Source organism: Morchella importuna (genome assembly GCF_003444635.1).
Source record: "Morchella importuna strain M04M26 chromosome Unknown Morimp01GS012, whole genome shotgun sequence".
In the NCBI taxonomy this organism is placed as follows: Eukaryota; Fungi; Ascomycota; class Pezizomycetes; order Pezizales; family Morchellaceae; genus Morchella; species Morchella importuna.
In genome coordinates, this window is record NW_025763409.1 from 150,781 (window position 1) to 168,936 (window position 18,156).

Consider the following 18,156-nt stretch of genomic DNA (forward strand, 5'->3'; position numbering starts at 1 on the left):
GCTTCTCGAGCCATACATGTAGTTAATGCGCTGCCGTGGCCAGGGTAGTGAGTGCTTTGCCAAGCCCGATTGGACTAGGTTTGAGTAAGTAGAGCCTCAGCAAACTTCAAGCTGTCCTTAACTATTTGCTTGCTTTGGATTTCCAGTAAAAACATCCAACAAGTAAACACCTCTTCGAATCCCCACCCCCACCTGCACCAAACCAAGGCCAAAAGCACAAGGAAATTGAAGAAAAAATGTACCTATCACTCCTCCCGCTCCTCACACTCCCACTGCTTGCCAGCGCCCAATTCGGCAACTTCTTCGAGGGCATGTTTGGCGGCGGTCAGCAACAGCAGCAGCAGCAACAGCGCGGCCAGAACGTCGCGTCGGATAGTCAGTGGTACCAGAACACCTACGACGGCGGTATGTGCCTCTACTACTCTCCAATACTGTGAATGAAGGTGGGCTGACAGAGAGAACAGCATCGTGTAGTAACTATCTGTGTCCTGGAACGCTGGCCTGCGTGGACAAGCCTACGCACTGCCCCTGCGCGTGGCCGGACGTCGAGGAGAAGTTTGAGCTGGATCCAGATGGCATGGCGATATGCGTGAGTAAGAGCGGGGCGGAGGGGATGACAAAGTTGAAGGTGGAGCTAGCAAGGAAGGGATTGTTGTAGGCAGGTTGTAGGGGATGTTGTGGATTTATAGACTATGGATTGATTCCTTGTGTGCTTCTTTTCTTCTTTCTCTTTCTTTGTTCTTTTTTGTTACTGACTCTGCTTGGAAGGAGTTATTATGGTTGATATAATCTGTATTTTACATTGGGCGGAGATAGAACGAGTAAGCAAAACCACAAATGAAAAACATATCAGTACAACAACTTATGTCCATTCCAAAACTTGATAAAAATGATCCGCTTTTATTTCATCTAAACTTTGATAACTGCTAGTAGAAACCACCAGAACGCCGGCTTTTCCAAAACCAAAAACTCCCCTGCCCTCCACGGAATCAATAGCAAAAGTATCAATCTCTATTACGAGAAACCAGCCACCTGCGCAGCGCCACTTCGCGCACCTTGTACCTCGCCAACATCTTGGGCACATTATCCTCAGCGCCCGTCTTCTCCAGCGGCGGTGGGACCTCTACGTAAACCAAGATGAGCGTCTTCTTGACCTGCGAGCTGACACGGTTGATGCAGTGTAGCCAGTGCCACGGCTTCTTCTCGCGCTCCTCCTTGCGCACTCGATCATGGTCCCAGTAGGGGTGTGAATATGCTGGGAGGACAAGGATTGCGAATTCAGCGTGTGTGAATACGGGCCCGCGGTTGTAGAGAACTGGTTATGATTGTTAGCTGTTTTCGTAATGTATTTGGAGGGTAGAGAAGTGAGGTTTACGGTAGTCTACGGCGAATTTGATACCAGACTTGACCACCCAGCCGAGTGAGCGGAAGTGGTGGTAGACAACATAGTTGAGCAGGAATGGGTCATCAGGCTGGAGCATGTCGGGCGTGCGTGGCGGGAAATATGATTGGCAACGGAACATGGAAAGCAAGTCTTTTTGAGGAATGATTTCCTGAAAGATCGAGTCAATTTTTATGGCTTTTTTTTATCGCTTTATGTTTCTTTTTCACTTGGATGGATGGATGGAATAGAAAAAATGAGTTTATTTGATTAGTACATACATCGGTTTTGGAATCCTTGATCTGTAAGACACCTAGCCCGAAAGACAAGAAAAAGGACTCCTCAAGCGTGAGCTGCAGATGCTCTAGGTCCTCAACTTCCACAACTGGTCTTTCCGGGCTTCTCCTCCGCGGCGGTAGTTCCACCGTTGCAAAGGTTATAGACTTTGAGGACGAGGAAGCTGCTGCAGCAGAATCTCGTTGTTCTTTTTCTTGATCATCGTCGGGGCCCCTGACGATCTTCCCCTCCTCTGCTAGTTGTTTCTCCCTACGCTCTTTCTCGGCGCGGGCTCGCTCACGTTTAAACTCTTTGCGCTCCTCACGCCGCCGCATTGTGACTTCTTCAGAAGTCAGCGCCTCGTTCTGGCCAATGACGCCCAGCGCACGGCGCTTGCGGATGACCCATGTGGGCTCCGAGCGTGAGAGCGAGCCCTTGCCGAAGAAGCCGTGCTCCCAGAAAGCCTTGATGGACTGTGGGTCCGTTACATGGATCGCACGGGTTGAGGCGTGAAAGGCTCCCACATGTAGCGGGGACGGATGGGACGTGGTGCCGGGGAAGAGGTAGGCAATTATGATGTGTAGTAGGGAGAGAGGGTTGTGGGGGATTAGCGGAGGAAGGGGAACAGTGGTTAGTGGGAGCGGAAGAGCATGGACTACATTGTAGTTTGGCTTCTTGTAGCGAGCGGGGGCGGCGGGTGGGGTGGGTAGAGTGAAGGTGGGTGCGGGGTGCGTGGGTGTCGAATCCGCCGGCGTTATTGTTATGGAAGGGGCTGAACTGGTCATTATAGTTCTGTTTGATGCAAGTTAGCGGTTGGGGTTTTTTTTTAAACGTGCATGCAGATGATGTAGTGCAATGGTAATCAATCAGTGATGATGATGTGTGTAGCTCAGATACCGTTGTAGTCTGTTTTTGATCTTCAGGGAGGGCGAAAAATCAAACATTCTCCCGCTCAATGGAAATAATACGGTTTTCATCAGGGCAATGGGGCGAGGGGTTCAAAAGTGGGGGAAAGTAGGCACATACCACTAGACACCCAAAACTGATCTGTAAAGCAACCTATTCTGCAGAGAGTTCATGTTAGCATGAGTATTTATTTCCCAGCCTCGGGAATCATGCTAAACTAGATGCTCGTTGGTCGCTCAGATACCGTTGTAGTCTGTTTTTAATCTTCAGGGAGGGCGAAAAATCAAACATTCTCCCTCTCAATGGAATAAAATACGGTTTTTTCATCACAGCGAGCATGGAGGGTGACAGAGAAAGAAAGAGGTTTGTGGAACAAGCATACCTTAGTAAATCCGGCAGTGTTGCGGCTGTTGAAAGCGAAGGTTGATGGTAGGAAGTAGTAAAGGAGGGTGAGAGAGGAGGTGGAAGAGAGAGAGTGTGAGTGAGAGAGAGTTCGACGGGCCGTCCTTTGTGACTCGTAAAGAAAAGTTAAAACGGGATGGTGGGATGCGTGTCTTGGCAAATCGCGGAATCTTGAAACTGCATTCGGCCCTGGCCGCCAGTAACGGTGACTGCAACATGTATGAATATCTCAGTACTGGGGAGGAGTTGATGATTCTCACTGTTTTCACAATAAAGGGCTATGAGGCTGTTTTAATACTTATGACACTGATTTCCAGCCCTGTGGCTGATCGGTTCACGCAGTTAATGATTGGGCTGCATGTATTCAGTGAGATCTCACTTTGCTATTGTTCGAATCAAAGCCAAGTAAATAGACCATCCTTTCCCCAGCCAGATTTCCCCACACAAAGGCATAAGCACAACCTCGGTACACAGATAAACCCATCGCCCTCAAATCGAGAAAGAAGGCCGAGGAAGTTACAAAAAATATACAGCATGAAGAGTAGAATATGATACAACCCATCTTAAAATGATGTCTATGTTCCACCTACCTCACCTCGTCATATCAGCGTCACAGCCTATCACTAACAATATACCTTTTTCTTTCCTTTGGCTATGTAATTATGAAGCCGCCATGATCACAAAGAATAAAAACTAGCTTTCTCCCATCAACCGCGCAAACCCACTTTTATTCAGTTGACCTTGGAGAGGTCCCCAATACACTCAATATCCTCTCCCTTACCAGCCTTCCCGCGACGTCTCCACCCCTCCGTAGTGCCACCGCACCAATGATCGCGTACAAGCACTCCACCGCAACATCGGTCTGCCCAGATCTCACAAGATCGTTGGTCTATGCATCCACATCATCTGTCAGCCCAATCAAAAGCTCATCATTAGGTGAACGAGGTGAGAACCCACGTCTGCTGGCTTCCACCTCATGACCTCCGGTAGGCCCACGACGCGCGCAAGATGCCCTAATTTACCGGCGCTGAGTGTTTCCTGGACATTTTTGCGGTTGACAAAGGTAAGGTAATGGTAGTCAGGGTGGTGAAACGGCTTCAGTACTGGGCCGTTGGCATCGTTTTCAGTGGGCGCGGTGTGGGGCTTGCGGGGACCTAGTGACTCGGGCCGGGTTGCAAGGTGATGCAGAGAGGTGTGCATCTGTAGAACTAGTTTACCTGTATAGCGGAATCCATGATGGTTAGTTATGAACAAAACCGATATCTAGCTCTAATATATGCGACCTCGATATATCCTCAGACCCCAGAGGATTGCCCCTCTAACCCCACCCCATATGCACACCCCACCTCGCGCAACGCAATCCCGAAACCTCCGTAAGCGTTATATAAAAAAAACACTCACCAAAGAAGGCCAGTTTCTCATTGTACGGCTGCCACCCGTGATCAAAACTCTTGTGCGTGACCGCCTGCAACTTGATCTCCTCGCTGATCCCTGGGTTCCCACCCAGTAGTGACTGGTACACCGCATCCAGCTTCTCCGGGTCCTCATTGATAGCAAATGGCTTCGAGCCTCTTAGCGAGAAGGGCGCCCTATTCCTGTTTATCATTGGTCTGTATGAAATACCGGTTGATGGTGCTGCTTCCGCAGGAGGTTGTTGCTCTTGGTGCATGCATCGTCGGGCTGCGGGCACGGCTAGGAGGCGGGCGGCGGCGGGTGTTTGGCGCCGGAGACAGCGCGAGGTGGTGAGCAACGTTGAGACAGTTTGGCGGGTCGTGTGGGTGGCCATTGCTGCGGCGGCGGGAGTATAGGGATTGGAGGAGTTTTGGGTTTGAGGCCGAAAATCCGAAAGTGTGGAATTGAAAGAAGGTTTGTGATTAGGTAATCGTGCATGTGATGGACATCACGAAGTGTCACTCGGGCCTTGGCAGGCATGAAGTACTGAGTAATTAGCGTGCGAGAATGTTAATGTAGGCTTTGTTAATTTACTATAAAGACGAAATAGAGCCAATAGATACCTATCTTTTATATAAGTATTGAGATATGATCATAGACCAGTTCGGAAGTGCCAATCTGGTGAAAAAGTCCGGTGCAGTGTGACAACGCAACGAAGCTCACGCACCAGTTCACCACGGCGCTCTATATATAGCCTCTAATTTTTTAAAAAAAATAACCGAAAATAAAATGCCTTGCACTCACCAAGGTTCCCTCAATTTTAGAAAGATTTTGGAGTTTATTGGTTGTGTGGTTTTGGATATGAAGACGGTTTTACCAGATCGTCACCCATGTTATGCAAAGACCTGCATACGTGATCAAGGAATGGAGTTCCAATAAGATTAGTGAATCAAGAGCTCCCTGGAAACCAAGATCTAAGACACAATTGTTATCTATCCATAAATCTAGTATATTTGACCCATGGTTGTCTTAGACATGTCCCAGGTCAACTGGCGAATCACTGCCACTTGAGGGAAATGGCTAGTACATGTACGTAGGAACACACATGATTTGTTTCTGCGAGACAACGTAAATAATTAGAATCAATACTAATTACGCTATTGGCTCTAGTGTGTTTCGTTGTAGAGAACTCGAGATGATATGATGTATGGAAAATATTTTCCTATATGAGCGATTGAGAAGACCTACATGTAGTGTACGACCACTATCCCAGCTTCGGTAAGGAAACTTTTCTATGGAGAATCCAGTTTCTCTCCACGAGTCGAGTTGCTACTTTTCTTTGTTAGAACAGCGCAACGTAGTTAATAATAACACAGAATGACGCAGTTTCGATCATGGGCATGGAGTATAAATTTGATTCTAACTACGCTTTCTGAACTCTCCTCGGCCATCCACGCATGGATATGTATAGGTTTCGTTCCACTCATCAAATATCACTCGAACGGGTTGAGACCCCAACCGATGAAACCCAACCAAAGCTGGCAGGTGATAAGTATGATCACAAATGGTGGTATTTACACAAGATTATTGCTCGCGAAAATCCGGACGAAAAAAAAAAAGCCCCATATCTAATACTACAAGCCCTCTCAAATTTTCATTTTTATACAAAAAGAGGGCTAGACCCCTTCGCCCACAATCTACTTCCTCTTCTTGACGGCAATCTCCCTCTTTCTCACTGCCTTCCTCCTTGTGTCCGCTCTCACTTTCTTCCTCACTAGCTTGGGCATAACCTTTCCGATACGCCAATTGGCCGCTCTTGGGATGTACGATCCCTGTGACACCTTCCAGTTGTCCTCCCTGGTCATGGGTGTTCCCTGCGGCACCAAATCGCTCTTCTTTACAGTCTCATGTAGCGGCACCGCTACCATTCCCAGCCTACGCACTCTCGCTGCATTCTGCGGCTTCGGCAGCGTCTGTGTTGGCGTCACAGCAATACCAATGTACTGGCGACGCGGGTGCTTCGCTGGGTCTTTATAGTAGCGCACGTAGCCTGGCTGCAGCGCGTAGATTGTGTGGTCACGGCCCATTCCGGCGTTTTCGCCGGGGTGCCAGATGGTTCCACGTTGGCGGTAGATGATCATTCCGGTCACAACCTTTTCGCCTGTTATGTCCCCAGAGTCAATTGGTGTGATTCAGTAGTGGGGATTGGAGCAGTAAGGCGCACCGGTGGTCTTTTTGGCACCGAGACGCTTTCCGGGACCGTCTTTGGCGCCGTTGGAGGCCTTTGAGGCTTTGTGGGTTGCATAACGGACAGTGGTGGTGACGGCGGGCTTGAGGAACGGCTGCTGTCGGAGCACGGAGCTGCAGGTCGTCCGCAGGCCGGATATTAGTCGTGGGAGCAGCATTTTGGGGGTGATATGATGGAGACGGGCGGGCAGGCGGTTGGTGGGTTGCGGTGGAGGGGCCTTGTACCTGGAATTCATTCCTGGTGGGGGCTTGGCAGGAGAGGGGAGGGTAACGGCTGGGGGATGTTACCCTCTCAATGAGCTCTAGAGAACATGACACCGTTGACACGCACACCGAGCTAGTACGTACTGCATCATCAACCTGTCACTCGGCCCTTCAAAATCATGATTCTGTTAATAATTGGGCTTGTTCTCTTCCTCTGGACTGTCGTTCTCTCAATTGTAATTTCTCCACCCCTCCCTAAGAAACCAAACACTCTCTCTATCTTAACTAACCACCAAAAAATCCGCAGATCCGACTCCATGCCATAATACCCTACTTTACCCCCACGCCTCCTCCACGGTTCGTAGACCGAAAAGTCCGCCCTGCAATCATGATACTCCTCGGCTCGGGCGGCCACACCGCCGAAATGCTCTCCCTCTTCAGCACAATGTCCCCAGATCGCTACAACCGCACCTATGTCTTCTCCTCCGGCGACACCTTCTCCGCCGCCAAAGCCGTTGCCTTTGAGCGCGCGCTCGGCCCTAGCAAAAGCGGGAAATTTGGCTATAAACTCGTCGAGATCCCACGTGCCCGTAGAGTCGGCCAGAGCTGGCTCACGACGCCTTTCAGCTGTCTGCTGTGTCTGTGGGGGTGTCTGAAGGCATTTATGAACCCTGGGATACCGAATACATTGGTGTGTAATGGTCCGGGCTCGGCAGTGATGATGGTGGCTATCTGCCTGCTTTTCAGGTTCTTTGGATTCAGGACGAGGACGGTGTATGTGGAGTCTTTTGCGAGGGTGAAGACATTGTCACTGTCCGGGAAGCTGCTGTATCCGTTCGTGGATAGGTTTGTAGTGCAGTGGCCGGGGCTAAAGGAAAAGTGGACGAGGGCTGAGTATTTGGGAGTTCTGGTTTAGTGATCCGGGAGTTTGGTGCACAATTAGATTTACATAACTTCTGCAGTTTTATTTTTACTTGCTGGCGTTTTAGTATGTACAGTACAGCTGCTAGTAATAAATTCCCAGACGGGTTTGATTAGTAGGATGCTCCACTGAGGAATTGTAGCCTTTTGGGGTCTTTGGGTTGCGATGTAATGTTCTGCAGTAATGTGAGGACAAGTAGCCTTTCCATGCCTTAAAGTTGAAAATTTGTGCTGGGGCGTGGGACATTCCCTAGCTGTGTGTAGTATGAGAATCGAATGATCCTGGTTTTGTATGCAGCGCTCTAGTAGAGTACGCATGTAGACCGGCCTGGGTATTGCAGAAAATCCAGACTACATGTAGTTACGGCAAGCATTAATAAGACCCTTGCTAGGACACGTCCTAACACAGTAAGTCTACTACGTCTTGAGACTAGGAAACATGCCTTAAGTACCTCCACCAAGACTACTGGCATCTAAGGCAAGCATACGCCTCTTCATAGAATTTCACTCGGTTATGAGTACGTAGTAGTCATCATGTCCACAATTATGATACCGGTACCGTCACAAGAGAACGAATGGCTGTAATTGTATATACAAGTATCTAGTGAAATTTATAGCACGCGATCATGTAGTATAAAGACGCTTTTCCGATTGCTTCCCTCCATTTCCTTCTTTTCTCCATATTCGCACCGTCTGTTTTTTATACCTACATGTAGTGTATGCAGACTCTCTCTTCGCTGCAAGCCATAACATTTGGCTGATACATTTTCATTTTTTTTATCATAAAGGATGGAGGTAAGATACAAAATCCTGATTTCTGATTGTTACTGAAGTGGAGTGTTTACTGATAATTTGATAGATGTATTTTTATCTTCTTTCCCTTTTGACTCTTTTTTTCTTTTGTCTTTTATTTTTATCCCATCATCCCTTTTTTTTCCTTTTAAGTCATCTCTGTCTCGAGAAACAGATGAATACTCATTATTCTCTGTTTCTTTCTTTGTATTTTTCTGTATTTTTTATCAATGGACACATTTCTTTAAAGAGTGGGTCCGGTAGCCATGGGCTTCAGACCCCTTTTCATTTCTCTTGTTCTTGCTGCCTTTTCGCCTCTTGAAAGAGGGGATAGTCCCTGATCTGGAGGCTCCGTCCTTCTTCTTTTTACCTCCTTTCTCTGTGTTTGAGAAGATTACGGAGCAGGGCTCTGTGTTGGGCTTTAATGTATCCGGGGACCCTTCTCCTGTGACACATTGCAGTAAGTTGTCAATACAATCGTTTATTTTTCTTCCTCTGAAATTGCTGACATGTGATTTTTGATATAGCCAGATCGGAAGCCAAAAAGATTTGTTAAAAGTAAATAAACAATATCTTGCTATTTATTTCTTTAAGGTTTACTGCTGACGTGGTGTTATGATATTGCAGCCAAATGCTACCGTTTGAACGACTCGGGTGAATAACTAATATCATCGTTACTGTTAATTTGTTTAAAATTGCTAATGCGTGGTATTTGATATTCTCATAGCCAGATACATTTCTGTGCACAAACTCTAACGTAATTATTTTCCAAAGCTACAGTATGATATGAGTATAAATCACTGATAATGTTTCCGCTATATATTTATAGTCCATTCATCATATTGGAGGACTGAGGATAAGATCGAAAGATCATCCTTCGGCTGGTATTTGGGAGACAAGTCTGGCCATTGTCTGCTTGGTCTGGGGGGTGCTTCCTGCTGTGAGTCTTATATCAAATATCCGTTGCTTGATGTGAGAAAATAAACTAACCAATATTTTTAGAAATCTACCAATCGCCGCCCCCACATACCACTGCTACATAGCCTTCGTCCGTTCGCACACCTAGGAGTATGGTCTAGGATTCAATCGGCTTTAATAAAGCCATCTGGATACAGATGGGGACGGAAATATCTCCAATCTTCTCGCACCACCCATTGGGCTGGCTCGCCTGCTTCTGTACATGAAGTATGGCCCAGGTTTCAATCGGCTTTAGTGAAGCCATGCCTACCATCAGCTGTCTTCTGTTGGTAGGATTAGTTTATTGTCGTGAGTGATATATTTCATTGGCTTTATAATGTTTGTTTCTGTATTATATATATAGATTGCTAATTGTAGCACCGTGTTGACAGACAGACGAAAAGATCCTGGTGCTGTGGGCCGAGGGATCCGGAAGGAGGAATTGCGTAAGTGTCTCTTTGATTTGAAGTAATAATTATAGGAGGTTAGCTAATATTATGAAAATTAAAGGAAAAAATTTGTGGATGCTTGCCGTAAATATCACCATCCTGGTTTCATTGCAGACGGCTGATATCTTGTTGCGCTTTCTAGTCAATCTCGGGAGGTATCTCGATCAGATATTGGGGAGCTTGGCAACCCGGTAAGCCCTCTAATACTTATAGATACTAGCTGTAAAAAAACCATGGCTAATAATATAGATCGGTTGCTAATGCAGGACGAAATAACTGATGGATCCGGACGATAGCGGTCCATCGATCCTGGACAAGGGGAACTCGGTAGGTATCCTCGTCAGTATTTCAGTGCTACAGATTTTTGATACTATCGTGGGCGCACCAGATCGGAATGGCGAAGGTTTTGATCCTCCTCAGAGTGCCTATGACCAGTAAGTCCCATGTTGATCTAATATAATACTTAACGCTCACATAAGCTAACTCATCGATCTTAGACAATGCAACACCTACTCCTACAGAAAAGCCAATTCGTTGTGTAAGTATCCATTGCATTATATCGATTTTATAAACCAAAAAGATAGCTAACACCATTCACTAGTCATACAGAGATATTGTCCTGTCGGGGTTGTGGCCCACGGCATAACGGGCCGGGCCGGGTTGGGTCATCAACCCCAAGCACCGCACCAACGAGCAAGATTCAGTAAGTGTTTGCTGAAGTTGATCTGGAGTGAGCTTAGCTAACAATAATTAGAGTCATCTGGGGTGCTGGGGCGGGGGAGGTTTTCATATTTGCGGAGGAAGAGGTACAGGAAAGTCATTTCTTTCGGGAATAACACACCCATACCTGCCTTTCTCTTCTCGTCCTCGTTCGTTTCAGAACGAGGATAGCTTAATCCACTTTTTTTCTTTTCTTTTCTTTTTTGTTTAATTCATTAATTGCATGCAACCTTACAGTTATGGCTTAATCCACTGTTTTTTGTTCGTTTTTGATAGTGATTAGAGTTGGCATTGTAACAGTGCTGTTGCGCCGTAGGATGTGTGCAATCGATTAGGTGTGATCATGAGCATGTGTTGTGTGTAACTATATCGATAGGTACATATACTTCTACGGATCACACAACTAGCCTCATAGATAATCACTCGGTTGATTTTTGGGCGGCTGTAGATCGGTGCAACCTGTTTCCACGGCCTACTTTTGGGAACTCGAGCTAATAAACATCTTATCGCCCCTCATCACCAACAGCGGAAAACTGCACAGCCATTTCTGCGCGAAACAGATGTACGCCTCAAGAAATCTCAACAAGTGAGGAGAATCACTTCTATCATTCCATCCCCGTACTATATAAGCAACACACCAAGAAAGCCAGATCATCCTCTAATCCCAAGTGAGAGACGTACAAAGGAGATTCATAATCATAATCATAACCATCATCATTATCGATATCATAAAGAAGAATGAGTAGAGATATCATGAAGATTTAAAAACGGAGATCAAAAGACAAGAAAGCAGCTTGCCGCATCCATCTCCCCTCCACCCCGGCCCCCAACTACATCATCATAAATAAAATGTCACGTAAAAAGAGGAGATATAGAAATTAAAAAGGTGATTCAGAAAACTAAACTAAAAAACGTACCCTGGCAGCATCCTCCCATCTTCTCCTGGTGCTCAATGGTATAAGATAAACAAAAGCGATAATACAAAAAGCATATAAAGGGTATAAAAGAACAACTCAAAAAATGCATGAGAAGAACGTAAAAGAAAAAGGGAATTTAAAAACGAATGTAGGAATTCCGCAGCTCCACCGCGCTCCCAGTTGTGTGTGTTGTTGTGCTTGAACGAAAGAATACAAAAAACTAAAACTCCATCTTCGATGATATGATGCCCTGTTCCAACTCCAGCATAGTTTCCCACGATACACGCAATGAAGAGAAAAAAAGAAGAAAAGGAATAAAAAGAGTACACGTAGAAGCAGAAATACACAAACCAACCCCCAGTGTCAACAAAAATCTTACATGATGCAAGCCCCCGGAAACTTTTTATGAAGACAGAAAAAAACAAAAGGCAATCCCCTCGAGAGACAATAATAAAACGAACCACAGGCACCCCATATGAATGAAGAAAACATTGCGCCATCACCCAGAGAAGAAGGAAAATATCTAGCTATCCACACGAATGTCCAACCCAAAAGAAATATAAAATAAAATAAAAATAAAAATAAAAATGAAAAAAATAGAAATGAAAACTACCACTCCTCTCGCTGTGAGCGGAGATACTTCCTAGCAACCTCATCGCCCCCTTGAGCAGACAACTCCATCCAGTGGTACGCAACACACATGGTGGCCGGATCACGTTTGTCTGGGTCCTCTCCCTTCTGCACCATCATCTCTGGCCTGAATGTATCCTTAGGCTTAGACAACGGCTTCGTTGACCGCGGCAGAAGAGTGGGATTTGTCAAGTAGAAGATTGCCAATTCGCGTTGAGCAGTAGGATCGCCTTCCTTTGCAGTGATGTTCCACATTGTGGCGGCATCTTGCATGGAGTAGCGGCTGTAATCTCCACCTTTCTCTTTGCTTGATTCAGATCCACGCTTATGCGAGTCCTTTGCAACGATCTCATCCGCGATTTCCACCATGGTCCTGCAAACGTCTTGCTTTAGACCCAAGGCTGCCAAGCCGGTGTCCCAGAATGCCTTGCCGACCTCAGTTCTATCGAGAATCGAGGCTGGAACGAATGCTGCAACATACTGCAGATCACGGAACAAGGTCTTCGGTCGGATCTCCGCTTGTCTGAAGAGAGTCTGCAAGACATCTACAATCATGTCTGCGCTCGGCGCAGCAGAATGCGGGGCAGGAGAACGAGCGCCACTAGGCGGCATAAAAGGAGAGGTGACAGCTCCATTGGTGAAGTTGGATCTACGCTCCTCAAGGTTGGCCATCGCCTCCTCAATGTTGCTGGGCTGTGCAAGTTGCAAACTACAGATACGGTTTGCGGCATCTCCCATAGCATCAAGAAATGGCGAGGTCGGCATCGAGGGGATCGCTTTTCTACCCTGAAGAGAAGCCGGAGAGCGGGAAGATAGCATTGCAACAATCAATAGCTCAAGTTCATAGATAGCCTGAAGTTTCTGGAACGGATTGGGGTGAGTGGAAAATCTTGTAAGTAGCTTCTTGAATGCATGAAGGAATGGGAATGCCAATAGGCCACCCTTCTTTGTCGCAGTAAAGGGGAAAGGACGCGCAGTAGCATCGCTAGAAGATGAGTTCTCCTCGCCCGAGTGTGCTTCACGGCCCACGTTCTCAAGTGTGGCAACCGGGGCAGCCAGTTCACCCTTTTTGTCCTTGCCAAGTGCCTCAAAAGTGCCATGATTGGAAGTCTTGCGGACATTCTTCATGCTCTTCTTCCTTCCCAAACCCTTTTTACCCCCAGGGGCGGCAGAGATCTTTGAGCTCTTCTCCATCGCTTTCCTCTTGCTTTCCTCTTGTTCTTCTTTCCTCTGGATGCACTCGTCACCCAGTCCACCAGAAAACCAAGCATCTGTCTCACTCCCTTGACTGAACACTTCAAGTCCGAGATCACTTAGTAGTAAACCTGTCAAAGACTGCTTTAGCTCTGCCAAGAACTTCCTCTTTTCACGATTAATAGCTTCGGGGGACCTCGATAGTGTCGTGGGTGAGTGCGCGGTCTTTGGTCTACCAGATCCAGAAGCGCTTGCAGAATTATGAGAAGAGAACGGAGACCAGAAGGTATTGTGAGATTCCGAGGGCAATCCCGGGCTAGGCATACCCAAGAAATCCTCTTTAGAATCCATCAATCCTGCATTTGACTTAGCTCTTCCTTTGCGGCTTGGCGGTCCATCATGGAAAGAACCAGCAATACTGCTAGCCCTGTTCCGTCCGAAAAGATCGCTAGTGCTAGGCCTTCTGAGCATATCAAGACCACGCTTGCTACTGCTTCGTCCATCCGTCTCTTGATAGTAGTCATCGTCGTCGCCAGTCACACTCAATGTGCCCACGCCGGCAAGATAGAGATCGCCTTTCTGCCTGTTAATTGCCATCTCGCGGTCGTCACGGGAGAAGAGCTCGCTGGACCACAAAACTGGCCCATCAAGTATCCCATCACCAACAAGCTTCGTGACACATTTATCAATCTCCAGACAGAACCTATGAATCCTCTCCTCACCCTTACAGAAATTCTCAACGGAATATCTGCTGAGATACTCGAAGGTCATACTCGCCTGTTCATCGCTCAGCTTATTTGGGCCCCCATGTTCTGTTGTTGCGGCCAAAATGTCGATCAAAGTGTCAGACTTCAACAAAGCAAAGCTACTAGTTGACATACGATGACTCAAGTTTGAGCGCTTGTTCTGAGTAACAACTTTCGGTCGCTGAGGCATTCCCATCTTCTTCAAAGCCAGAGCAACATTCCTAGCTTCGTCATATGCTGCCGAGTTGCGAACATCTGTAACATACCACATTTTGTCTCTAAGATCTTTGACCTTGTGGATCATTGTCTCAATTGCAGTATCGTGACGCTCTTGCGCAAGCGCTAGCCAAACGAACCAAGCCTCGCATTCTTCGATCCCGGATGCTGAACGCTCAATGACGTCTCGTGATCCACGGGAGAATATATGAAGAAGGGCGCCAAACTCTTCCCGCTGAAGTGATGGTGGAAGTTTGCGCGCCTGCAAAAGTGCCCGGTGATATTGCTGGGAGGAAACATAGTCGCCCCGTGCTAAACATTGCGAGGATGCGGCTTGAAGCATGATTAACAGCACAGAAGGCTCCTGCACCCGTTGCTTTGGTTTTTCTAGGCCATTCTTCGTAGATGCACCTCGTGATCGGTCGGGAGCCGGCGCTTTTGATTGCCCTGCAGTAATCATAGCAGTCAAGTTGCTCTGTGGGTGGAAAGGGTTGCTTGGGTCAAGTGTAGACTCTGGGGGGTTGATGGTAGGGACGTTGGGAGCACTGTTAGCTTTCGCGGCTGAAGGTCTGTTGCTGAATTTCTTTCTTGACTTCTCGATGAGTGGCTCTTCCGGAATCTCGTATTCCCCTACCAATTTCATGACAGCATCCTTTAGTTGGTGATACACCCTGTCCATATTTGAAATTTCTACCGGCCCTTCGTCTTCGCTGTCACTATCATGGCCACAGTCATCATCTTCATCGTCATCCTCATTCTTGTGCTTGAGTTGCTTAATGCTTAGTTCCTGACCATCGGGAGAGACGAAGACAACCGCCCACTTCTCTGCGCAGGGGTGGCATCGGCCGGATACAGTATCAGGTCCCAGACGACCCATCATTGCTTCTACAGCCGATCTTACCTCCATCCCAAACTTCTCCGGAGAAGTCTGATCGGAATTGGAATGTATTGACTGAGCGTTCATGTTGAACGATCCAGGCGATGGCATGGACATGAAGGAACGTCTATCATCTGGCACACTTGATTGATCAAGAAGTGGTGAGGTGATAGAGGCTGATTCGCTTGTTACCGAGGAGCTGCTGCTGAGCACAGATCCTGAACCGATCTCAAAGCCAGCATTGGGTGATCTGCCAAAGAGCGGACGAGATGATGACCGGCTACTCATTGGACCTCCTCGAATATCTCTACCCTCAACAACTTGGCATGATCCTTGGGGATACAGGGCTTGGTACATGGTGACAATGTCGGCCGGACACAACACAATAAAAGGCTGGACCTCGGTTGTCTCTCGAGGTGAAGTCACAGCTCTTGATGGGAGGAGTACTGGAGTGGAGTCTGCTGGTCGCGGACAATGAAACCTCCGTTGTATACCCTCGATGTGTCCTCGTATTACTGGCTCCACAGGTGAGCTTGTTTTCCTATAGACTTGTTAGAAAAGAAGAATGCACCAGAACTCGGAGACGAGAAACAAACCATTCACCCAAGATTACGCTAACTGCATGTGCGTACATCTTCTTGAGAACTGGGCGCAAGATCTTTAGCCTGGCGTGCTCGCTGATATGGTGTCCAGTCATAATTCCGTGATACTTTTAGACCAATTAGCGGGTGGGTTGCGGAGAAAACAAAAATAAATTCTCACCTCAGGATATGAAACCCCATTCATCAAGAACCGGTTGAAAAACCATTTGACAATAATCATGATCTCTGCGTGACGCTTCTTCTTCGGGTCATCGATCTTCTCGAGAATTGCATGCCCTAGCTCCAAAATACCCTCCGGTATACCACCAGCGCCAGGCTCATCATCCAGAACCTCAAAAAGCTTCTTTTCCGCTTTGATATAAAATTCCTCTGCCAAAAGGTCGTGCTTCCCTCGAAGCTCTGATGCTGAATTTCCTGCGTTCGTCTCATCACCTCGCTCAACCAAAAATGCACCCTCCTGCAAAAGACCCATCACGGTAAGTTCAAGGTTCTGCTTAGCGGGCCATTCTCGCATCGCAGCCCACGAGTCCATGACGACCAATAGGAAAGGCTCTCCCTTATTCTCACAAATCATTCTGGCGCAAGTGGTGGACCAGACATCAGTTCTGCGCTTGTCTTCTGCCGAATCTGGACCGGAAGAGTTTGCGAATACAGTGTGCACAAGGGTGTATAGAGGATCATTGCGGTGAAAAGAGAGTAACTTTTCGACAGGGCTAATTTCAGACGATTTGGGCATGGGAGGAGGATTTCTGGGGGCGGATCCACCACGTCTGGACGTTTGTTGTGGGAGGATTGATTCTGGGAGATTTGATTGATTGTGGTATTTCACTAACGCTTCAAGTTCAGTATTTGACAGGCGGCCAATGCGGCTGGCTAGGAACGATGGGTCAGATCTGATCATGGAAATGAACGAGAGAATTGTATCTCTGGCTTGGGCGGGGATTTCATGAAGAAACGAAGACAATCCTCTAGGCGCTTCGCGATCATCGGAGGAATACAGGCCTCTCGAGGAATCCAATTCCGGCTCTAACATAGCAAATCGGCGTGTCGCCTCACAAGAGTTTCTAACATCGTGAAGGGCATTGTACAAAGTGGCGAAGTCGGATTTCTGGTCGGATTTGAAGTAATCCACCAAAGCCTTGTGGCAAAGTTCTCCAGATCTAGTCAACCGCGCAGAAACTGCGCTTGATATCAAAGATTTGTGAAGGCGAACTCGGCTTTGTAGATATTTGTGTTCTTGGTACGCTTGTAGCTTGACTAGGTGCGCTAATTCGGCAAGTGATGCTGAAGTACTGACACATGATGTAGGAACGTGTGAAATATATGAATCGCCTGATGCGAGTATTGGGAGTTGACCAGACGGAGCAGATGCGCTTTGGTTGTGTACACCAGGACGAAGCTTCAGGGACGACTGCTCAAACGGCTGTCGCCCTTGGGCTATTGTCATATTTTGCGGTGGAGGGGTTGTAGATGGGGATGGAGGTACCGGGGCCGATATGCTTGGGATAGTAGTAGTGGTGGTAGCAGCAACAGCGGCTTGAGGGACTGGGGATGAACTTCGAGATGAAGGTTGAGGGGGGGCTACAAAGTAGAACAAGTGGTGTTAGCTATTGACATGATGAGCAAGAAGCAGACGTTGTATGTGGGGTGCACCGTGCTGCTGCTGGTACCGTATGCCATGCCATGCCATGCTATGCCTGTGCTCTGCTGCCACGCTGGCAACGCACGCAGCAGGAGCATCACATCAAGAATAAGACAGACAGTATGCAAAACAGGAGCAGAGACACAGCACCAGCAACATAAGAAGGTGAGGGCCAGGTACAGAGCAACAGAGCCGCGCGGCGAAAAATATAAAAATACCGAAAATAACAACACTAGAAGTAGAAGTACTCAAATATCGAGAATAAAAAACATTGGAATCACCGAAATAAAATCACGAAAACCATAACAAAAATAAAATAAAATAAAATCACACAATGCTAGAACTCGAATTATTTGGAAGAGGGTTCACAAACCGGAGGGTAAAGGAGAAAAAGACTCTGAATCCTTCATGGGTCCATGAGCTATGGGTTCCAGTGCTGCTATAAAAATTGAAGGGTGGGGGGAAGTTGAAATTATTGTATGGCAAAAACGAAAAATGTGTATGCGTGCAAATGCGTGCGTGCGTGCGCGGATGTGTGTATGTGTATGTATGGCGGGGTGAGTAGAGATGTCAACGACGGTTTACTCGAAAAAAAGCGAGTCTCCAGTATTTCAGCGACTCAAGAAAACGGAGGCGATAAAAATAATAGGTAATGACGATGGCGAAATATCTCCCAGGGAAACCC

At 47.2% G+C, this 18,156-nt stretch overlaps 5 protein-coding genes across 5 annotated transcripts; 2 read left to right on the forward strand and 3 right to left on the reverse strand.

Annotated features, from left to right (window-relative positions):
• Nucleotides 1-236: 236 nt before the first annotated feature.
• Nucleotides 237-658, forward strand: LAJ45_04727 (uncharacterized protein; the record flags this gene model as incomplete). The annotated part of the gene is made up of 2 exons (XM_046114304.1): nt 237-405; nt 465-658. The coding sequence occupies 2 exons, from the start codon at nt 237-239 to the stop codon at nt 656-658; spliced, it is 363 nt and encodes a 120-aa protein (XP_045972330.1).
• A 346-nt stretch (nt 659-1,004) lies between these two features.
• LAJ45_04728 (uncharacterized protein) lies at nt 1,005-4,751 on the reverse strand (the record flags this gene model as incomplete). The annotated part of the gene is made up of 3 exons (XM_046114305.1): nt 1,005-1,315; nt 1,376-1,553; nt 1,663-1,992. The coding sequence occupies 3 exons, from the start codon at nt 1,990-1,992 to the stop codon at nt 1,005-1,007; spliced, it is 819 nt and encodes a 272-aa protein (XP_045972331.1).
• Nucleotides 4,752-6,054: 1,303 nt separating this feature from the next.
• On the reverse strand, nt 6,055-6,762 carry LAJ45_04729 (uncharacterized protein; the record flags this gene model as incomplete). The annotated part of the gene is made up of 2 exons (XM_046114306.1): nt 6,055-6,518; nt 6,582-6,762. 2 exons carry the CDS (start codon nt 6,760-6,762, stop codon nt 6,055-6,057), a joined length of 645 nt encoding a protein of 214 aa, XP_045972332.1.
• Nucleotides 6,763-6,987: 225 nt separating this feature from the next.
• LAJ45_04730 (uncharacterized protein) lies at nt 6,988-7,724 on the forward strand (the record flags this gene model as incomplete). Its single annotated transcript, XM_046114307.1, has 2 exons — nt 6,988-7,044; nt 7,116-7,724. The coding sequence occupies 2 exons, from the start codon at nt 6,988-6,990 to the stop codon at nt 7,722-7,724; spliced, it is 666 nt and encodes a 221-aa protein (XP_045972333.1).
• Nucleotides 7,725-12,173: 4,449 nt separating this feature from the next.
• On the reverse strand, nt 12,174-17,881 carry LAJ45_04731 (uncharacterized protein; the record flags this gene model as incomplete). The annotated part of the gene is made up of 4 exons (XM_046114308.1): nt 12,174-15,768; nt 15,824-15,936; nt 15,990-17,410; nt 17,845-17,881. 4 exons carry the CDS (start codon nt 17,879-17,881, stop codon nt 12,174-12,176), a joined length of 5,166 nt encoding a protein of 1,721 aa, XP_045972334.1.
• Nucleotides 17,882-18,156: the final 275 nt, after the last annotated feature.